Below are 23,429 nucleotides of genomic sequence, written 5' to 3' on the forward strand. Positions count from 1 at the left end.
TATATAACACATCATGAGTTAGATAATTAAAATCTTAAAACAAAGGAGAAGGAAATATGAAAGAATAGTTTAAAAATAAGGAATAAAATTATAAAGGAAGATAAATCAGAAGAAAAGATAATACAAAGAAACAAATACAGTGAATGTCTCACACACACACACACATATATACATATACACATAATATATAGATATACATTTCTCATTTCCTAAAGATATTGTTTATTTTCCCAACATGGTTTTGAATGTTCTCAATGAGTAGAGATGGATAGATAGAAAAATCAGAACCTTAGCACCCAAAGAGAATATATCTTCTGTTCACTCCTCTCAAACCATTTGCTTACATGTCTAGGGTTTTATACTGAGGAAACCTAATCCATGTGATAAGACATTATTTGATCTTAAGGCACTTTGTCCATATCTCATTATCTCCTGGCTTAAATCTGGAGGTATAAGTTGGGGTGTGGAATCACATTTTCTAAATCTTAAGGAATTAGAGAATTGGTTGTGAGTGAAAGTCTCCACAATTATTTTGGCCCTTAGCTCTACTGGACACTTCATGAAGAAGGCTCCTATCACTAGTCTAAGATTGTCCTCACTGTAATGCCTCAGACAGACCTAGAAGGCTTTGTGCATCCATGTGCAGAAATGATGGAGACCAGAGAATATGTTCCTGCTCTTGAGTTCACAGGCCCATGGGGAGGACTACAGTTGGTTTGCAAGCAACCCATTTATCAGCAGCACAGAGGGCCCTCATTGAGTTAAACAGCAGTTACTTCTCTTTAAGACACAATGTGAACAACCCTCCTGCTCAGTCTTAAGAATACATGCGTGTGTAGAAAAACAAAAGGAGAGCCCACAGTCAAACACCACTGGGAAGAAAATGAGGCCTTAATGCTCCAGTCTTCTCCATGTGGGTACACAGGGGCAGCCCTCTAATAACCACCTAGTGGGCTACCAAGTGCTGACAGAGCTACCCAACCAAAAGCACCAAGGGCTACCAGATATTCAGAAAGTCTCTAACACACCAAGCCCCTTATTTGCAACCTGGGGCGTACTTTTGACAACCTTTCACAAATCAGGAGGTAAACATGTAGTCCTATTATTTCAGTAGGGAAACTGATTTCCGCTTCCATGCCCCAATTTAAGAAAACAGACCTGTCAATTCTCAAGACAAAATGAACAGACATGAGAATTTTGAGAACAAGATGGAGTGAAAGATGACAAATTTCACATAGGTCTCTTACCTTTTTGTCACTCAGGCCAGAAACCTGATCCACATATTCCTCTTGGATCATGAAGGCAGCTAAGTTGGCAGTGTAGCTAGCCAGGAAGATGACAGCAAAGAAGGCCCACACGGACACCATGATCTTGGAGGTGGTCCCCTTTGGGTTCTGCACAGGTACGGAGTTGTTGAACACCAGACCCCAGAGTAACCAAATAGCTTTGCCAATGGTGAAAGATGGGCCTCCTGGCTCTGGTATGACAAAAAGAAACAGGTAAACAGTTAAAACAGAATCACTGGTTCTATTACAACCTACAAGTATGTGGAGCTGGTGAGCTCCTGTCCAAAGCAGCAAACTCTAAGCCTGTATTCTTTTATAGACAGTTTTCTGATTTGATAGCTTGTGTTTCCTCTTCTCTTATGAAAGCAAAAGAGGGATACTTAAAAGTCTTGGTGTGTGTGAGTGTGTGTGTTTATCTTTCTTCAATTACTGGTCATGACTCAGTTGGCGCCTGGGAGGAGGGATCTGTCTGCCCCTATTTACAAGAACCTCAAGATCACATAAAAACTGAATAGCAAAGACCTTTTTTGGTCATTCTTGGGCTATTAATTTAGTTTTCCTGTTTTATATTTGTAAATACCAAGAAAGCATTTCAGCTTCCAAAAGTGTCAGCAAGAATTATGTGCAGACTTTTGTTGCCATTGTCCTAAATCTCCTCTAAGCCTAGTCACACTGAGGTAGAAGGGCTCTGAATGTGCTTCTCCTGACTTTTCATTGGCTTCTAGCACTTAGCCCTCAGTGTTTCAAAGACAGCCTTGACCTCCTTCCAATGCCCATACTTCCCAATTGGTTCTTCTAGTAGTAGCTTCTGTGTGAGAGAATTAAAGCCCGGGGAGAAAGGACAAGGCATGCCCCTGTCTTCGACTTTGGCTTCTCTCCACCCACCTTTCTGCCCATCACTGTAATGTACTGTACCCTCTGCTATCTCTGTGGTGATGGTAGAACCGTGTCTGTTGTCTGAATCTCCAAGATGCAGCCCCTCCACTGCAGAAAGGAACATCTGCTTGCACAATTTGATAACATCTCAGCACAGGTCTTAGGATGTGATCTGTGATCCTGACAGCATCTGCTCAGCCAAGTAGATTGTCAGGGACTACACATGTTGAGTTCAATATCTAACTGTGCACACACATCTGTGCATGTGGACCTTGTTTCATGCAACAGATGTGTAACTAAAAAGTTGCTTATAAATCAAAGGTTTGTAAGTTGTAAAATGCTCTAAGGAGACTTGGTGTTTAAAGTGGCACCCTGTGAATTCCTTTGTCAAGACAAGCATCCTTTGGTAAAGTGAGGAATTGAAAACTTGCTCTGGGGCCAGCACTTGTGGTGTAGCGGATGAAAATGCCGCCTGTGGCACAAGCATCCAATTTGGGCAGACGGCTTGAGGGCCAGCTGCTCCACATTTGATCCAACTCTCTGCTAATGCACCTGGGAAAGCAGCAGAGGATGGCCCAAGTACTTGTGCCCCTGCACCCTCATGTAAGAGCCTGAAAAATCTCCTGGATTTGGATTGGCTTGGCTGCAACTGTTGGGGCTATCTGGGAAGTGAACCAGCAGATGGAAGCTCTCTCTGTCTTTCCCTAATTCTAACTTTCAAATTAATAAATGAGTATTTTTAAAAAAAATTTAAAACCTTTGAGTTTTGTGAAATTGGGTTTGCACCTGGCTTTTTAAGAGTGAGGAGGAAGCACAAACTTTAGCTCTTGACACTGCCAGGCTATGTGTATGCTTATGTGTTTCCCAAGGGTATACTCCTTACTGATACCTCTAAGGCTGAGATATATGCCACAGCTTCAGGATGATCTGTTATAGGAAGAAAACTCTCTGACAACACCATACTGTGGAGACAGCCAGAATCCTACCTCAGAATATACAAACCAAATGAAAATGCACCATGTCAATGAAGTGCTAATTCATGTCTAGACTATAAATTCAACTAAAAAACGAGGGCAGCTTTTACAAAATATCACTGCCTGGTAACCTACTCCAAGCTATTCTTATTAAATTAGTGTGGAGTGGGGCTGCTCGTGCTAATGTGCTACCAGGTTGCAGAACCATTATTTTAAAGCACACAGTGGGCCAATCACCATCCTAGACTTGGTGGATCAGAGCATTAGGTTCAAGAACCTTAGTCTTTCAAATGTCCCACAGGTAGTTCTTCTGCATGGCCAGGGTTAAGAATCTTTTCTCTTTGAAGGAAAGAGCTCACATTCTAGAAGTAGAAATAATCAGAGAAGGTAAAATATTTATTTAAAAAAACTAATTTTAAAAGATTGTTTACTTGTTTGAAAGGCAGAATATCAGAAATTGAGAGACACACAGAGAGATTATATATCAGCTAATTCAATCCTCAAATGGCCCCAACAGCCAGGGATAAGCCAGGCCAAAGCCAGGATCCCATAACTCAAGCCAGGTCACCCACATGGGTGTCAGGGACCCAAGCACTTGGGCCATTATCTGCTGCCTTCTCAGATGCATTAGCAGAGAGTTAGATCAGAAGCAGAGTAGCTGAGACTTGAAATGACACTCTGATATGGGATGCTGGTGTGGCAAATGACAGCTCAAGCAGCTACACCACAATGCTGGCCCTGGTAAAATATTTCTTAATCCTAGGATTCTAAGGAAGTTTTGGAGGAGCTCTTCACAGGGATCCCATCGGTTCTCCCAAAATGCAGTGGGCATTTTAAAAGTGTTATAAATGCCCGAACCATGGAGCCCTCAAATCTCTGAACCTTCCTACCCAAGACATTGGACAACTTCCCACTCATAGCTATGGGCTAGAACTGTTTTCCTCTTCCACTGTATTTCACACTTAGCTCCTAGACTCCCTGGCAAGGGGTTGAGCTAGGGATGTAGGTTTTAGAAATCATGTACCTCAGCAGTGACCCTTTGACAGTGGGGAACTCTACTAGCGCCAACCACCTGCAAAGACCCTGGATAACCTATTTTCCCTTCTTCCCTATGTATGTGTACCATCTGCCTTGTTAGCCACATCTGTTCTAACACACTTCCCAGAGCCTAAGGTTATCAAAATAGTTTCCTGAGTGTGTTCTTGCTGCCTGCAGCTCCTACCCATCCTTCCTCTCATTTTCTTAGAGGTACAAGTAGGCTTGGGGCCAGCCATGGACACAGAGCAGGGCACATACAGATTCAAACATCTTAGTTGGGGTATTTCGACTAAACCAACAAGCTGGTGATCTAGAAATCTAAGGATTGTTTTTTCAGAAATAGATAAGTTAGGGAGGATGCAGGTAACACATGAAGGGTACATGGGTTTGGAATTACCAGCAGAGAAAGTGCAGACATAAAGCAGTTTTAGCTGGCCTTACCTCTGCCATCAGCGAGGCACCTGTTATAACCCACAGGGCTGAAGTACTCAAAGACAAAGACAGCCACAGCTGAGACGATTAGCAGCATCACAAACATCATGACCCACACATCCGCACTGAATGGCTCTGGGGAGGGAAAAGAAAACAATGCCCAGGGTTAAAGCAGAGAACAAACAGACTCTCATTAATTCATCTAGTCACTTGATCAGGCAAATGTGAGTTTTGGGGGAGAATAAACTAAAGTTCATTGCATGCCTTCAGAGTGAGCCAGGTCCTGGATGAAGAAGAAGCAAGAAATATGTTGCCTGGGCAACGCTGTTTCTTGGATGGGTGTGCTTCAAGGGTTCTTTCTTTCTCTTAACTCTCTCTTTCTCTCCCTCCCTCCCTCTCTTTCCTTCCTCCTCTCCTCTCCTTCTCCCCCTTCCCCTCTTGTTCTCTCCCCACCCCCCTCATGAGGAGGACAGACTCATGCCCATGAATCTTCTGAGGCTATAGAGACTATAGTTTCTGTCACTCTTGAAGCAACAGATGAGTCTTTGAGTAAACAGTGCATTTGGAAGACTTAGACACAGAGCCAGTGAATCATACTGCATTGACTTGGTTTATGTTCTCATCTCTACGACCACAGCACATGGTGGAGGCCTGGAAAGGCCTTTCCTGGGGCTTCTAAGCCTTTCAGCCAAATGCATTCTCTATAGACTTGGCTACCCCGCCAGAGTTAAATTGTTTTGTACAATGAATAACCAAGTCCCTTGTCCCCATGCATCACTTCTTAAACTTCCTGGTCTAGATTTCCTTTTTCAATCCATTTCAATATGGTATATTTTATTAGACATAATTAGGGTAAGAGAGTACAAGTATGAGTCAAGTTAAAAAAACAATCAATACACATTGAATATCAGTATCTGCAACAATGGGAATATAACAGGAGACACAGCAATGTGAATAAGCTTTAATTCACAGAACAACTCTAATCTGTGCCCTATTACCAAGTGACAGGGTTTATGGGGCAAGACCAGGCAAGATGGCGAGAATGTCTTCCACATGCTTTATTTAATATCTTTATTCATTTTTGCTGAACCCCTTCCAGTTGAGCTAAATCTCTCTGGCTTGGCCATGTCCAGAAATTGAACACTATATTCCAGAAGCCATCCCTCTGAAGGGCTATAAAAAGTGACAATGGCTATTCTGTCCCATGATGCAATGCTCCCTCAATTGTGTCTCAAAATAGTTCTGGCCTTTTTAGCTGTCACATCACATTGTAAACTCATAACTAAGTGAATTAACATGCTGTTTGCTCCATCTTCCAAGTCATTAATAAAGATGAAGCTGAAAAAGGGGAAAAATTGACTGAAAATTAGGAAATATCTTTTGGACTCCAAGACTGACTTTACTATTGAGCTTCCAAAGAAATTATAAAAGCCTGATCTTTTAATCAATCTAAAAGGGCCCTTAATAAAGCTCCTGAGATTAATATACTTATTATGAAACACAAAGCCTTTCAATGGCAGCCAGAGACTGTGAGGGTAGAAGGTACAATTCAAAGCTTCTGCATGGTCGTGCATGATAGCAAGACTCTCCTTGCTATCCTACCCTGATTTCACTTTGTTTAAGACTGAGAGATAACTGAATAAAAACATCCCTTCTATGATCTCCTTTCCCCACCTAATTCCAGGGCAACTTTCTGTTCAAAAAGTTCAGTAAACATCTGTATTGGTCTGCAGTTTAGAAAGTACTGTCACCACATACCACATAGAGGTATGATCCCTTTAACAGTTCTCCTACAATGGGACTGCGTTTTCTGTTTTACAAAGGAGTAAACTAAGATTGAAATGCCAAGGTCCTTTCCAAGTATATACTCAGAAAGTGGCAGGGCCTGGTTACAAACTCAGATCCTCAGAGGTACAAAGTCTTCCTTGTCCCATTGTTTAATGTTGCACCTTTGTCTCTGCCCACTGCACTGGTTCCTAGATCAGGGGTTGAACTCTGAAATGACCTCACCTGTATTAAACACAGGCTTTAGCCAGACTCTAATTCTGGATCTGCCAGTTATTAGCTGAAAGACTGTTGGAAAATGGCTTAACTGTCTAAGATTCAGTTTGCTAAGCTATAAAATGGGTGTAAGATTAGTATTACTAGTGCAACCTAAGGTTGTACAGTAAGGCCTGGCTCACCACATGGTAGGTTTTCAGTAGAGGTTGGCGTCTCTCATCCCTGTAACTATTTAGCTGCTCATCCAAACACACTAAGAAACACGCTCTACTTGGCATTTCTAAATCATCTAGCACTCTACCTATATGCCACTGGCTCTTCAGTTCAGACATCTGTGCTATACTGACAGAGTTCGAAGTATTACATTTGTATCTCTTAATGTTCCAATTACCTTTGTAGAGGAAAAAAATACATACAACAACTATGAGGATTAATACATAGCATGTATGCAATCTAATAGTATTTCACATAAAACTGGCACAGCCAGAATTTGCTTCATTTTGAGTAAGTAGATTAACTCCAAAATTTGAAGACTTCATGGAGAAATTCTACTGAACCTATAACTCTACTTTGCAGGACATTAATTGAATTATTCTCTATGGGTAACAGTTTAAATAAATGTTAGTTACTGTCTATTCTATTTTGCCCACTTAATACACACTGCTGTTCCTTAGATAGGTTATGACTGGTCCAAGGGCTTAAAGCTTGTTGATGATCAAACCAAGCTTTTGGTCTCCTGGCCCAGTATTCTGTTCTCATTTTATTTTCTAACCTTTTGCTCTACAGGCCCTGCAAAAATATGGGGTATGAGTTCACAAAAGACCTCTTCTAATTGAAATCTTGGCCTTATTCACTTGGTCTTATATCACATCTAGGGCTTTTGACATTTAAGAGATGCTGGAGGGTGGGGAAGCAGAGAGGGTATGGGGAAGGATGTGGTGAGGTGGGAGGAAAAATCAGATCTGCTATCTGGCAAAGCCTCAAAAGCTTCATGTGAAAATAGAAATCTGTCTTTGGTAGCACTGGGCTCACTTCTTAAAGATAATTAAAAATAAATAGGTATTTCAATGATATCCAGATTTGGAAATTATTATAGTAGGAAGCAGCCTCCGAGATGAACTAGATGAAATACCTACTGTGGATAAGGAAACTTAGTTCCTTGCTGGAACAAACTTTCTCAAGGACAAATGATGACTTTACTGATCAGAATCAGACAAAGGCAAGGCCACTGGTTACCAGTCCACCACTGTTGTCTTACAAAAGGGCATCATGGTTTCTGATTTTCCCGTGCTCTTTAGTCTGCAGATCATTGATTTTGAAGTCCCAAGAATGAAGTCCCCAAGTGAGTAAAACTCCCAGCAAACCACCTCCCGGATGAAGAGCCCTGGTGTGTCCTTTCCATTCCCTTCCCCCCAGGAGACACCTCATTTACCTAAGAAGGCAGAAGGGGACACAGTCCCATTGCTGCGCGACACCATGACACTGATGCCAGTCTCTATGAAGGGCACAGAGAAATCGACCACCTCTGAGCGTTCTTCATTGATGGTGAGTGATCCTACTGCCATGTAGGCTCTCTTCATGACCACCTGAAGAGAAAGTTGCAATGCTCCAGTTAGAACATTCGGGAAGGCAAGGGGCCACATGACCTCACAAGGAGGCACACCACATTCTATTTACAATGTTATATTTTCTGCGATTCACTGAATGAGTATTTACACAATATCCAAGTGAAACAAAATAAATAAATAATGGAAACAGCTCTTAACTGCTGATGCTCACCTCTCCAATCATACCATTCCAGGTTCCATTGATTTTCTTCCCATGCTTGCCATTGGTCACTAGGTAAAGGTCATAAGTGAACTTCACAGATTTAGAAATTTTCTTAAGGATATCAATGCAGAACCCCTTGCAGCATTTTTTAATGTAGCCTGGCTCCTCATCTGTTTTATTCCTAGCCGGTTAAAGAAACAAACAAAACAAAAACAAGGCTTTGTACAAGCGGTAGAATATTATTCTTTGTCATTAAATCTCCAACCCCAAAGCAGGAGCCACCCCTTCACAGCTCAGCATAATTTATAAGAGACCTGAATGAAGAAATAAATCATTCCAGAACTGCATATTTTCATTATCTCATCACACTGAGCCACGTTTTATGAAAAATTTAAACATGCCTTTGAAGCACAATATACATCAGGGAAGGGTATACATCCTAGGGTTCCGTTTGATGAATTTTCACACACTGAACTTTCCCTTTGAACCAGTGTTTGAACCCAAGGACAGAAAAGCCCCCTGAGTGGCTGCCTGTTCTGCCTTCCAGGTATTTCCCATCCTCACCAAACAGAGCCATTACCCTGACTTGTCTCAGCAGAGAATATTTTTATCTATTAAAAAAAAGATGGCATTAAATCTCAAAATTTTAGAGCATGCTGGTCCAAGAAAACATATTTCAACATCAACAGTAAATTTAAATCTCCATAAACTTGAGACCCTGGTGGTTGAGGCCAGGCAAGGCCAAAGCGATGTTATCCTGGCCAGCATCCATTCTGCCAGGCTGGGATCTAGACAGACCCAGACACCAGACCACAGAGCTGCCAGTGAATACATAGCTTGAGAGGAACGGAGAATTGGACATGGTGCCCAACTCATTCCATGCCTCATCCATGGTCCGAGGCTCACAGCTGTATCCCATCTGCCCCACCCCTGCCTCCAGAGCCATCAGGGAGAGTGTCATACTCAGAGATGATGCGCTTCTGGCAGGGGACTGTGTTCCTCATGCAGGTTCCACTTAGAGGGTCCACACTCTCCACAATGACGAACGGTGCCTCCTCCAGGGTCACAATGCTCAGGTGGTCATCCTCCTGTTCTTCAGTCTCAGGACACATGCGGGGCCACACGTAGTACTTCATTTGCAGGGATTTGTCTTTCCACTTCCCCACCTGCACAAGGATGAAGGAAAGACTCAGAAACCATGGGACACAACATCGTGATCTCGCCTATCATTGGTGAAACTTCCCAGGAGGCTGTTAAATGAAGACTAGCAGATTCAGGCCATGAAGACAACAGGAGACTTTTTAAACCTTATGCTCAGAATGAGCCTACTGTGTTCAAATCCAAGAAACAGCTGGGCCAGCACTGTGCACAGAGGGTTAAGCTGCCACCTACTCCCATATTAGTACCAGTTGGGAGTGCTAGCTGCTCCACTTCCAATTCAGCTCCCTGTTAATGCACCTGGGAAAGCAGTGGAACATGTCCCAAGTATTTGGGCCCTTGCCAACCACATAGGAGATTGGATGGAGTTCTAGGTTTTGGTCTGGCTCAGCCCTGTGTGTTGTAGCAATTTGAGGAATGAACCAGAGAATGGAAGGTTTTTTTTTTTTTTCTCTCTACTTCTCTCTAGATAACTCTGTCTTTCAAGTAAATAAATAAATCTTAAAAAACGGGGTGATGTTCATTCACACACTCTTTTTCCAAGCAGTAAGTGAAGACACACTGCATGCTAGGCTCCCTGCTAAGCCCCAAGTCTCAAAGATGCATCCATCTACCCTTCATGAAAAAGGGGATCAGAAATGTAAACATTTACAGCCCTGTGTGGCAAGTGCTAAAACCAAAGCCTGTACCCAGGGCTGTGAGGATGCCAGAGTTCCATTGTGGCTGCTGGGTTTTTCTACTTAGCTGTAACAAGGAGCATGATAGTGAGAGCAGCAAATAGCTGTGGAAAGGTCAACAGAATGACTGGAGCAAATGAGCCAGGAGGATGTGTTTTGGCTTGTGGAGAAGTCCCGTGGGGAACTGTGAGAACTAGTTGGATCCAAATAGGAACAAAATGGTAAGTAGGGATGAGAGAATACTGACGCAGCTTGTCTGGGGAAGGGAACGTGGTTAGGCTGGTGATGAATGCACGGGTCAATGCAGATATGCACCTGCTCTGCTGGGTAGAAGCCCTGGGATGAATTAGTCAGCTAGATCTCTCTGGGAGCCGCCACCTACAGCCACACAAGCATGTGCCCCAACACCAGAAAACACCACTCACAGGGACTCCAACATGAAAGAAGGGCGCCTCCTGAATCATACACATGGTAGCCTGCTGCCAATCATCAGGAGAAATGTGTGGACTCCATTAGCTTTCAGAAGAGCTGTTCATTCCTAGTTTTATAATGTAATCTACACCATTTTACTGGTTTGTTTGTTCCTACTCTGCCATTGAGTTAAACAAATAATGGGAAAACATTTTAAAAATTTCTGTAACTGAGTATCTTTAATTATCAACAGGAATTATGGATTGCAAGCTTCTACATTTTTGCAACCTATTAATTCTTTCCTGCTACAATGAAAATTAGTAGAACAGGTGAGGTTCAGAACTACAAAACTACTTAATTTATTAAATACAGAAATCACTAAGAAGCAACAAGTTGGCAGTACTTAAATTTTGAAGCAAATAGGCTTGGATTTCCATATTCATATAAAAGCCCAAATCCCTCTGCCCATTGTTTTGCTTTTGTCTCCTTTTAGGTTCCTACCAACTTCTTCCCTCAAGCTATCCCCGTGGTGCTGACTGCTTTCATGCCCAAATTAAGCTCCCCCAGTCACTGCCCTTGTTTTATTGCATCATTATAATGTGGGCAGTGGTTTGGTGTACTAGGCTGTCTTGCTTGGCACTCATGTAGTCTTTCCTTGGCATTAACCCTGATGCTGGTCCACCTTTTTCCAAGTATGTAAATGATAATTTGATTCTATGTCTCAAATTGTGCACTGAAACAAATACTTGCTTTTTAAAAATGTGTTCAGATGCTCCTTAACATCTGGGGTTACATCCCATAAACCCATCATACATTGAAAGCACAGTAAGTTGAAAGTGCATTTACTATACCTAGCCTGCTGATCATCATAGCAACACAGCATACTATAGAGTCTCAGTGGCATCCACTTTCCCTGAGCTGCTGATAGCTATGGTTCTTCCCACTGCCCAGAACCACAAGAGAACTGTCAAGGACTCTCTTTATAGTCTTCCTGGTACTGTTGCTTCTATTTCATTATAAGTCTGTTTTTGCTCATAGAGCTAAGATGACTAACTTCTCAAGTAGAAATTCCCAAATGATTTTTCAGCTATTAATATGTGCTATGCCAGTGATTGGGGACAGGTGGTAGTTGAGGGAGAACTGAATGAGCCTTGGGTGCTCATGACATTGGGTCATCTCCATCTCAAAGTAATCATATTTACTTCAGTGGTCAAGCTGATATTATTTTCTATATGTTCAATAATGTGAAAAGTTTGGGAAGCCCTAAAGTATCTGTTTTTATTTATTTATTTTTGACTCATATCATCTTCTCTCAATATTTCCTTTTGATTTTTTTATTCTGTTAAAACATGTCCATTGTCTCTGTCTTCATTGCTAGTGGCCTAACTCAGTGTAGCCCAGCAGCCTGTTCTGGGATGATTATGCAGCAAACTTCAAACTTCAGATAAGATGTCTCTGGAGTTCACTTTAGGCACTGCAGCCAAATGACTTTCTTAAAACTCACTTTCACCATACCAACCCTAGTCAGAAATTTCAACAATGCTTCACTGCCATCAAGATTGTGCCCAAACTTCTCACCTAGAAGGCAAAGCTCTGTACTTTGAGCTTGGCTTACTTTGATACATTAGACTTCATTACTTTGAATTATGAATTCTTTGTTCAACACAGAAAAAGGACATTGTTGGTATTAGGAACTGACATAGGTTAACCAAGAACAGATTGCAACAAACTAACTGCATTTTCTTTTCTAATAGATTCACCATATCCTGAGGAGAAAATGCTGCAGACTTAACATTTGGGCAACGTTTCTCATGACACTCTTATGAACAAGAGAAAATATGGATTATTGCATGCTTTGCTAGATTTGAAAGGAGTTCAAAATTTGTATCCCAACAGGAAAAAAAGAATGTTTAATGAATCGATGTCAACACGAAAGGAGGTTTCCAGTGATACGTGATGGGACTGTTCTTCGAAGTGGCCTGGGTAGTGTTTTAGAAAACAAAATAGAAGGCATGATTACAAAATTGCAGATAACACAAAGCTAGACAGGACAGATGACATACTGCACTGCAGAGACAAGTTTGGAAGAGATGTGAATTAATTGGAATGATGGACTGACCCTAATGGAATTAAATTTAACAGTATTTATACTTAAAGTCTAGCATCTAGATTTTTTTTTAAAAGCAACTGCACAGTATTGAAAAGGAAATATTTCAATCAACAGCAGTCTATAAGAGCGACTGCAATAACAAATGGAGTATTTATAGACTTGCAGTGTCTAGCACATGGGGTGAATGGAGGACGCGAATGATCCCACTCTGCTCTGTGTTCACCATACCACAGCTGGGAAACTAGACTCTGATCCTATAATTCTATGATCTACTGCTTCTTATTAAATAAATATCACTCTCATTTCCCCTACAGTAATTTGCTCATGCAAGTCCCTGCAGCACACCGTTTCCCATCTTCCTACCAAGCCATTGTTGCTTCATGTCAATTCAATTCAACCAACAACAACTGCGTACCCATTGTGTACAGGCCTTGGACTATGTGCTGGAGATAACAATACCAGGTAACATTTACTGAGGACCTAGATGGGCTAGGCACTAAGCATGTTCAGTAAACTTATTAGTTATCACAGCCAGGCTGTGACCCAGCAATGTACATTCAATGCCTCAGCTCACAGATGACTAGAGAAGGGTTTGATGACTTGCCCAAGAACTCAGGATAAGGGACTACAGAGTTAGAATTTGAAGCTGAGCAGTCTGACTCTAAAGCTTGAGCCCAAACCCCTCGTACCACTACACTACTCTGACAATGGAGGGGTAAGACCTGGTTCCTGTCTACAGTCTAAAGAAAAAAGATGCTATAGTATCTACTGACGACAATGTAGAATTAGGTTTGGGTAATTACCCTAATAAAAGGTATTCCCTTAAAGCAGAATGGATTATTTCTGAAAGGGTCGAGGAAAAGCCTCACAGAAATCCTTCCATTTCAGCTGGGCCTTGAAATGGAAGAGGAAGAGCTCTGTAGTCACTGAGCCAGTAGCAAGAGCAAAGGGCTCCGTGGAAAGACCATCGATGGTCCTTCACAGCTGCAAGGTAAGAGATGCAGGCAGAAACAGTTTATTCAGTTCTCTTCCTCCTAAAAACACCTGCTCACTCCAGCCAGAAAATCTCAGCTTCTCATTCTCAAGAGCCAATTGGGTTATGCTCATCTCTCCCCAGTGCCTTGTCTGACAGTATCATGTTGGTAGACTGGAAGTGTTGCGTTGTGGGCACCATAACATTGACACATACAACAAACCAAAGCTTCCTCTACCCACCACTTCCCCCAGTTGTTAAACATTTATCAGCTCACCACTGCCCAGAGTAACTAAATCATTCATTGTTTCACACAATTTACTACCTTCTTTGATGCTTTTTAAAAACATTGCAGGTAACATCTTCTAAATGAAATTCTAAACATTGTTTCTAAGTATTTCTGACCATAGACCATTTCTATGACTCTCTGAGCATCGGTTTCCACATCTGTAAAAGCAGCAGAGTGGATTTAGATGGTGCCTTTTACATAATTTCAAGGCCTTGTGATCTCTTCCAGACAGGGGCTCTCCATCATACTTCCTACAGAGCCGAGCACAATGAAAGGGGTGTTTTTAGTGGCTATTTACGGAAGGGTGATAGCTATTTGATTTATTTATACAAAAGATCAGCTTGTCTTAAAGTCATCATTTTTTTCTTTTTTTCCCTCATTCCTTCAAGGATAATTATAATGAGAAGAAAAGTTAACAATGACTGAAAGTAGAAACTGTCATAAAAAAAAGCATCTACTACATATACCAGATTCACAATGCCAAGATTCATGTAAAAGAACATGTTTAGATACTTAACTCAAATCCTCAGTGGAGCAAGGCAGTTCATGAAAGACTAAACAACCAAAACTAAATTTAAAGAAGTATATATCTATGTAGCCTAACAAGATACATTTCAATCAGCTCTTTTCATAAAGCAGAGACAGCATTTTTAAAAGTCTATAAAAATGTAATTTAAAGATAAATTTTTGCTATAAAAATTTTTTTGAAATTCATGTATATGAAGAGCCTTTGAAAAGGTCATGGAAAGCACGTAGTATGAAAAAAAATCTATGTATGGATTTCAACACTTTTTGCACCAAAATAAACTTATCTTTGAATTCCATTTTTCCCATTTTTTGAAATGCCTTTGTATGGTGGGAATATTAAAAAATGGAAAACTTTGAGAGAGGAATAAAGAATTATAAAGAGAGAAAAAGAAGCTGTAGGCACTGAGAGATATCCGCCTGAATGCTGGCGTAGGATGGCTGCAAAGGCTCAAGTCTATAATCCTGGAAATGCAGAGAGCAGTAGGAAATGAGGTTAGCAGGAGATTTTTTTTGGAGAAAAATGAATAAAGAATATACAGTCAAGATTAAAATATGATCAGAAAAAAAATACCCATAACAGGTAATGAAGACAATGTTTGCAGAACATTCAGAATTCCTTTGAGACAAACACTAAACAAACATCATTACCACGAGCACATTTAACCAACACATCTGTCTATAAAAAATTCAGTTACCTGCCATCCTAACATTTAACAGGGCCTCTTGAGGACTGAAATCATCTTTCTCAAAATGGAAAGTAAAAATCTTTGGTTAGCTTTTCTTAGATAAACATGGAGTCCTTTTTTAGGGTTTCCAATCTTGGTTCAAGCTGAGCACCTGCATAGCTGGGAATTTCTCCTTGGAAGGAAGTTAGCCCACAAGCCTATGGCCCGGTAAGAGTGGACCTGGCCCAGAAGTCTTCCCTTACAAGCATTCTAGGGAACTAGTCTGATGATTGATTTTATGCTGTAAAGCCTTCCTCCTGCTAACAGTTTTCCTCCATTAACACCAGTGAAATTGGCACTGATCAGCATCTTCACAGGACCACGCAGAAAAAAAGACCACAGGGACCATGTTCCTCTCTGAAAACCCAAGTTTGTCCCTTCACTGCAAACAGTGGACGTGTGTGCCAGGGTGAACATGTCGTCATGGAGCAGGGAGAGGGGACCTGGCAGGGCATTCGTGTTGATGCAGTCCTTGCACTGATAAGCAAAGGACATCAGTCTCCCCGGGCTGCCTCTCTCATCTGGACAGAAAGTCATTTTTTTAAGATCCCGGAACAAAAGCACTTATTAGAGCCTCTTTAGATGTCAAAGGTTATTTTTCAAAAATCAAAGCATTTTTATTTCTTGCTTGAGATGACATCTGGATCTAACAAGAAACACTTGCTGCTTATTTTAAGCCTTCATCTGACTTTTAAAATGAGAAAAATCAAAGCTACGTGTTACCTCCTCAAGCAAACTGAAGGAATGGTCAGACTCTTTATTAATTCTGCATCCTGTTTCATTCCAAATTAGGGTCAACTCCGGGGACTCTCCACAGCCCACTATAGGTGCTGCCTAGGGCAGGCCTGAGACTCCTAACAGCAGAAATGTGAGGACAGGAGGAGACTCCCATTTCTCCACCCCTAGAGTGACACATCTAAACTCCAGGGGTTTTAAATGTTTGAGTAATGATAGAATGCCATTTTGCTCAATCTTGGCTTTCCTATATCCACCTCTCTCCCCATTCCTTGTGAGCAAGTGAACACTAGGGTGTATGATCATCCATTCTCTGTATCATGCAAATACACATTCAGACAAAGAAGGGATTGTGTGTTTATGTGTGGTGTGTGTGTGTTCCATTCTGGTCATAATACACATATCTCTCCATCACCTGCTTTTCCTACTTCATTATAGTTTTCTTTCAACTCAACACTTGGTCAATGTACTTTTAAGCTGCTTATTAGCCCATATTGATGAACATGGCTTAATTTATTCTATCATATGTCTTTGGATCCATATTTTTGGCTATTTCACAAAAAATACACCAAAATATATAATGCACATAACGGTATTTCTAAAGCATCAACTGCCAGTAACAAAGCAAAATAAGACAATATGTGTGTTTTTAAATGTTCCTGATATTGCCGAATTCAAGTCTGCAACAACTGAAATTCCTAGCCACAGAGTATGAAGTGTTCCTTGCTCACACTCTGGCCAGCATGAGGTTTTTAACTCTATTAAACGTTCCTCAATCTCAGGAATGAAAAGTGCTATCTTCTGGCTCTAATTTCCATCTCTTGGACTCCCAGTGAGCACTGGAGCACCTCTCTACATCTGTTAGCCATTTAGATTCTCCTCCTTCGCCCTCTGGTGACATCCCTCACCCATTGTCTATTGAGTTATTTGTCTTTCTTATCTGTTTGCAGTGAAGAGCTCCTGGTATAGTAGATAGTAACCCTTTATCTGTCAGATACATAGGAAATATTGTTTCCACTATGAGATTTGCCTTCTGTTTTGGATCATTTTTCTATGCACAGTTTTGTACTTTTTTTTTCTATCGGAGCACAATGTCTTTTTAAATGGAGGATTTCATATTTTTCTGTGTGTGATGAAAACACTTGGAATTTCCTATCTTAGCAATATTAAAATGTGCAAGACTTGTTGATTAGCAATAATTATCACATTGTGCAATATATCTTGAAGAAAAAAAAAAAACTTGAAGAAATCTACCCCATTCTTCAAAGTGTTCTTTGGTCTTTCTAGTATACATTTGCAGGTAGCTTTTATACACTGCCTGTTACAGAGATGCAGCTTTTCTTCTTGTTGTACTCAGTCCTCCCTCTGCTCAGCCCCTTCCCCACCTGGAGGACCCCGAATCCTTGCCAGGCCTCACCGCTGCCATGATCTTGTCCCTGATCGCCCTAGTCCTGAGGAAAAATCTGTTATTTGATCTTCTGTAGTATTTTGTGGGTCGATCACTCTCTTTAGCTCTCATAGTAAAATGTTAACTATATTTTCATAGGCAAATCCATGTCTCTGAATGGGGGCAGGGATTATAGTATTGCACCTCTTTTTGTCCCTTGTGATGGCCTGCACAGGTGTGTTCTCCATAAATGATTGACTGGTATCACCTCCTCTAGATTTAGCACTCAGGTTCTGCAGGAAGAAAAGTCTGTCCCACACATATCGCCTTGCTCTGTTCTCAGCTTTCCTGATTTTAAGGTTGCCCCAGACAGATTCAGCTCCATGTGAGTTACTGTAAGCACGACACAATTTGCCGCAGTGAGGATCTAACAAGGCCACTGGCACAGCTTGATGCTCCTCCTCATTTGCATATTTGGTGATGTCTAGGTTCAGAAGTCTAGGGTTTGAAAAATGTATCTGGAAAGAATTTTAGTATTTAAATTTAATACATGATTGCCTTTAGCCTATTACTGCTTCATTACTTACTAAGTTGGGGGCTGGTGGTTCTGACCACACAATGAGAGAAGATCCAATGGGCTATTCTTGCTTCACACGGTGTGCCTCTCTTGGTGACACTGTGACATATGTGGCCATCCAGGCCTCAGATTCTATCCCTAGCTGAACACTACCTATCCCAGGAGCCTAGAGCTCCTGGGGAGCTGTGAGTACCCACTGTTGCTTTATCCCCTGCTGACCCTCCCTTCATATCTCCTGCTCTGAAGAGAGAAGCATGGGGAAGTCGGGAGGTGGATAGAATCAGGTGCTAGGAAAGGAAGTTGCTGATTCTCTTTGGCACCAGAAAGTCATTATGAGCATTTCAGTTAAAACAAACAGAGAGAAGACAACATTAGAGTAACTGTAGCTACTATGGGACAGGCCCAGTGTGCCAGGCAGTTCTCCTAAAGTTCTATCATTTCATTGCTACCAACACCCAAAAGACAGTGTTAGCTACCCACAATATCACACTAAAAACCCAAGACTCACTGAGGGATCAGGATTTTATTGCTGATCTGTTTGACTCATAAAGCCCCTATTTCTATCACTTTGCCATGTTGCCAAGACAACATGTTGCCACGTTCCCACCCTCTTTATTCCTCACAAACTTACTGGTACCTGATAGAGTGGAAGTGTCTGCTTCAGAACCATAGCCTCTTGCCCTCCACTCAACTTCCCAGAAACCCTGATGACTGTGTCTAAAGGATCCATGGCAAGTGGCAACTGAAGTCCATGGTGGAGCCAGGCAGGCAGAATAGCAGCAAGTGGCAGCAGGAGGCAGGTTCTGATGAGCTGTGGGGGTGTTTGGTGAATTATTTAACCTCTCTGTATCTTGTTCATATTAGTTTTAAGTCAGTCTGTATTTGTTATTTTTCTTTTCATTGTCCTTCTCTTTATTATTATTACTGCTACTACTTATTACAAACAATGTTCCAACATCTTCATGTGCTTAACAGATGCTTATTTTGCAAGTAGCTTGCAAATGGCAAGAGAGAAGCTGGCGCCGCGGCTCAATAGGCTAATCCTCCGCCTAGCGGCACCAGCACACCGGGTTCTAGTCCCGGTCTGGATACCGGATTCTGTCCTGGTTGCCCCTCTTCCAGTCCAGCTCTCTGCTGTGGCCAGGGAGTGCAGTGAAGGATGGCCCAAGTGCTTGGGCCCTGCATCCCATGGGAGACCAGGAGAAGCACCTGGCTCCTGCCATCAGATCAGTGCGGTGCGCCGGCCGCAGCATGCCGGCCGCGGCGGCCATTGGAGGGTGAACCAACAGCAAAGGAAGACCTTTCTCTCTCTCTCTCTCTCTCTCTCTCTCTCTCGCTGAGAGAGAATAAACTCTGATTTCCCAAATTTTATCTCATTTGTGTCAAAATCAGGGTAAAGGCCATGAAATTTTTTGGGCTTCTTTCACTTCTTTTGATTTGATCAAGTAAATGAAACTGGAGTCACAGGGATGAAAATGCTGCTACCCATTTGGATTTACCCAAGGCTTTGCATCCAAAGAGTTCATCTGAGCTAGGTGCTCTGCTCTAAGAACCTCACTTTGGGACAAGACAGCTGTTTTACAAAGGGCATGGATTCCTTTAATTCAGAGTAGATGCAACAGGTTTGCCAGACAGGCTCACAGAGTCTGAGAGGTACAACTACCTTCCTGAAGTATTTGGATGCCTGTGTGGCCCTGGGGGCTCAAAAACATCCAAGCCCCAGTTTTGAAAGGCCAATCCTCCAAGTCCATTTTGGGGTTCAAAAGCTCAATTTAAATTATATTACTTATCTATTTACTTGAGATAGAGAGACAGAGGGAGAATGAATGAATGAATGAAAACTGCCACTTGCAGATTCATTCCTCATGCCAGCTGGGGCTGGGCTACGGCTGACTCAGAACCAGGATCTCAATCCAGGTCTCCCGCATAAGTAGCTGAAACCGACTGAATAAGCACTACTGCCTTCCATGGTCTAGCATCAGAAGCCAGAGGCAGATATCAAACCCAGGCACTCAGGGGCTGGCATTGTGCCATAGTGGGTTAGGGCCCCACTTGCGATGCTGAGTCCCTTATCAGAGCTCCTGTTCAAGTCCCAGCTGCTCTACTTCCAATTCAGCTCCTTGCTAATGTACCTGGGAAAATAGCAAGTGATGGCCCAAGTACTTGGGTCCCTGCCACTCACATAGGAAGTCTAGATGGAGTCCCTGACTCCTAGCTTCATCCTGGCCCAACCCTGGCTTTTGCAGCCATCTGGGGGAGAAAATCAGCTAATGGATGATTCTCTGTCATTTTCCATTACAAATAAATAAATGAATATATAAGTCTATCTACCTTAACTGAAAATCTTCACCAAAACGACCCCATGTATTCTGAGGGAGGACATAGGTGTCTTAACTGCTAGGCTAACCTCCCACCCTGGGAGCTCAATTACTGCTTCTCCTATTATGTGTGGCTTCTTCCAAAGAAGGTCCCACTTCTGGAACACCAAAATGGAGTCCCTACCATCTGCTGGGATACACAGGAGCCAGGCAGGGCCCTCCCAAATTTGAAAAGGCACCAAACCTAGTTCCACATGCTCAGAATCAACTTCCTCCACACCATTTGGTTCTGGGCAGATGTATTCCATGGCCAAGGCCAGAGCTTGCCCCAGAATACACAGCTCAGCAGGCAGCCGGCTGATGGATTGTGGGTGGCCCCTAGGAGTGCTGTTATAATTTACTTTTGGAGACTCTATCATAGTCTTCAGCAACTGATACAGCTTGTCATTAGGTTACCTTGTCAGTATTCACTACCTTGATCCTCAAATGACAGTCGTAAGGGTAGAGCCATAGTCTATAATGCAGACCACTCTAACTCTGACCTGAGTTTAGGCACTAGGTAGAAAAGGCTGTCACAATTCTCACATATGTATGTGTGATAGTAATGGATAGAGTCGTTCACTCACTGATTCCACTTATTTTCTTCTAATTTGTTACTTTGTTTACCTAATTTGTCTCATTAGTAAAGAGTATATGCTGTGCATTCAGAAAGCTACCTTGAGTGCTTGCTTGGCATCGTTGTGTGTGAGTCTGGACAAATTACCTAACCTTTTAAATATATGTTGTAGATGCCTGATATTTTGTCTCTTTGCTCAACTCCAACATCATGGTCCCATGGAAGCCACCACGCTATTACATCTCCTTCAGTGGTCAAGCGTAGGGGCACTTGAATGGCTGGGACAGAGTTTTAGCTATAGGACCAGGAATAATGCTAAATCAGTGTCATTCCAGTAACATGAACTATAATAAGTGAGATCCAGATGCCATGTTTGGTAGCCTATGGAGAAACTGGCCTATAGGAAGATACAAAAATGAAACTATAGAGAAGGAACTACAAGTTACTACAAGTGAGAAAGCTACATGATAGCATAGGGGTGAGTGCCACAGTAGTTAAGACACTGCCTGGGATGCTGGCAGCTACATCAGAATGCCTAAGTTTGAGCTCTAGCTCCATTCTTGATTTCAAGCTTCTATTATCCTGTATCATCAGAGGCAGCAGTGATAGCTCAAGTGCTTGGGTCCCTGCCAGCCACATGGGAGACCTAGATTGAGTTTTCAGCTCCTAGCTTTGGCATGGCCCAATCCTAGCTATTATAGGTATTTGTATATAAGATATTTCTTTCTTTCTCTCTCTCTCTCCTTTTCTTTCTCTCTCTCTCTCTCTCTTTCTCTCCCTCCCTCCCTCCTTGCCTTTCAAATAAATAAAATAGATTTAAACACTTTAAAGGATGTATAAGAATATGAGACTCCTGAGTTGTAGCTATTCTAAAGTCTCAACCATGTTTCCATTATGAGTTCTGTAGAGACAACCAAATTTATAATAAATTTGTCTTGTCTTTTACTCCAGCTAGTTCAACTTGTGTTTATTCTTTATAATCAAATAAATCTTCATAATGCACTGTCTCATTATAAAGGGCCTTTAATCACTATATCTTTGTGGGGTTTTAGTGAAAATTAAATGAAATAATGTACATGAAGTGCTTTGCAAAATGCCTGGGACAAGGTGAGCACTGTGTAAGTGCCAGCAGTTGTGGTGGTAGTAATGAGATTTATGACCATTAGTTTTGTGTGAACATCTCTGGAATGAAGAAGTAGGTTGGGTCACCAGTAACAGGCAGGTTCCAAAGCCCTCCTCAGTAATGGCCTCCCTACATGGAATCAAAGTAAGAAGAGGGGCCGGTGCTGTGGTGCAGCAGGTTAACGCCCTGGCCTGAAGTGCCGGCATCCCATAGGGGCACTGGTCGAGACCCAGCTGCTCCACTTCCAATCCAGCTCTCCGCTACAGCCTGGGAGAAACGGAAGATGCTCCTGGCTCCTGGCTTCAGATCGGCACAGCTCTAGCCATTGCGGCCATCTGAGGAGTGAACCAGCAGATGGAAGACCTCTCTCTCTCTCTCTGCCTCTCCTTCTCTCTCTGTGTAACTTTGACTTTCAAATAAATAAAATCTTTAAAAAAACAAACAAAAAAACAAAAAAAAAAAAACAAAGTAAGAACAGGAGGTCTCCTCTCAAGCTCTCAAATCCTTGGCTTTACACAGGGCCAACCAGCTGCAATTTTTGTTGTTTCCATAGTGACTTGTGGCTTTTGGCTTCATTCTCTCCCCATCCCCCAGGCCTTGTGTGGGCTGCTTGCACAGTCAGGTTGTCTGTAGTCACAGCCAATCCTACTCAGTAGGTCATCTGGAATCTCCTACTGGCCCACATACCAAACTGCCAGGTCTGATCCTCTGCATACCTTCCATCTCCCTTTCTACTCTCCATGCAACCCTCCCCCTAAATCCTTTCCCAAGATTAAGGGATCATAACCAGAAGGATCCTCTAAGACCCCACTTAGGTCTCCTCAAGTCAAGAAAGTAGCAGAAGCAGGATTTAAACTCAGACTCATACTAAAGACTTCACTTTTTGCAACTCCTCTATTCTGCCTCAAATATGATAAGACACATAGAATGTAGAAAACAGCATCAGGTATGTAGTAATAATGCCCAATAGAAGTCACTATCCTCAAATAGCCCACATAGCCTATTCTCTTTACCAACACTATGCCAGGGACCTGGCACAGTATTCTTCATTCTAGAGACCCAGAGGAGCAGGAAGAAGAAAGCACCAAGGGGATGGTGCCAACATCCAGAAGTTTATCATGGAAGACCCCTGGACACTGGAGATGACTGTACTACTCTCCAAATAATGCTTGCTGGACTGATCTCTCACTTCTTCTGCCTCATTGCCCTTGCCCAGTCTCATCATACCATCCTGCATGATTCTTCCCTGAAATTCAAGTATTTTCAGTATGTTTAAGGCAAAGATTACTTGCAAATAGGCAAGGAATCAGTCTTAGACACACTGGATTAGCATCTCTCTCAAGTATATCTCAGGACACTAAAGAAAAGTGATACAGATTGTTGCATGTTTAAAAAACCAATCAAACCAACAAAATCAGGTCTTCA

The 23,429-nt window shown here is 42.1% G+C and overlaps 1 protein-coding gene across 1 annotated transcript in view; it reads right to left on the reverse strand.

The window, feature by feature from the left end:
* The window catches only part of GRIN2B (glutamate ionotropic receptor NMDA type subunit 2B), a 663,213-nt gene that overhangs the window by 52,731 nt on the left and 587,053 nt on the right, over positions 1-23,429 (reverse strand). Inside the window, exons 5-9 of the mRNA XM_062195504.1 lie at positions 9,341-9,543; positions 8,387-8,558; positions 8,040-8,193; positions 4,616-4,741; positions 1,248-1,477 (exon numbers count right to left, since the gene is read on the reverse strand). Coding sequence (XP_062051488.1) covers positions 1,248-1,477; positions 4,616-4,741; positions 8,040-8,193; positions 8,387-8,558; positions 9,341-9,543 — 885 coding nt within the window. The remainder of the gene's footprint in view (positions 1-1,247; positions 1,478-4,615; positions 4,742-8,039; positions 8,194-8,386; positions 8,559-9,340; positions 9,544-23,429) is intronic.

This window comes from Lepus europaeus, chromosome 6 (genome assembly GCF_033115175.1).
Source record: "Lepus europaeus isolate LE1 chromosome 6, mLepTim1.pri, whole genome shotgun sequence".
NCBI lineage: Eukaryota > Metazoa > Chordata > Mammalia > Lagomorpha > Leporidae > Lepus > Lepus europaeus.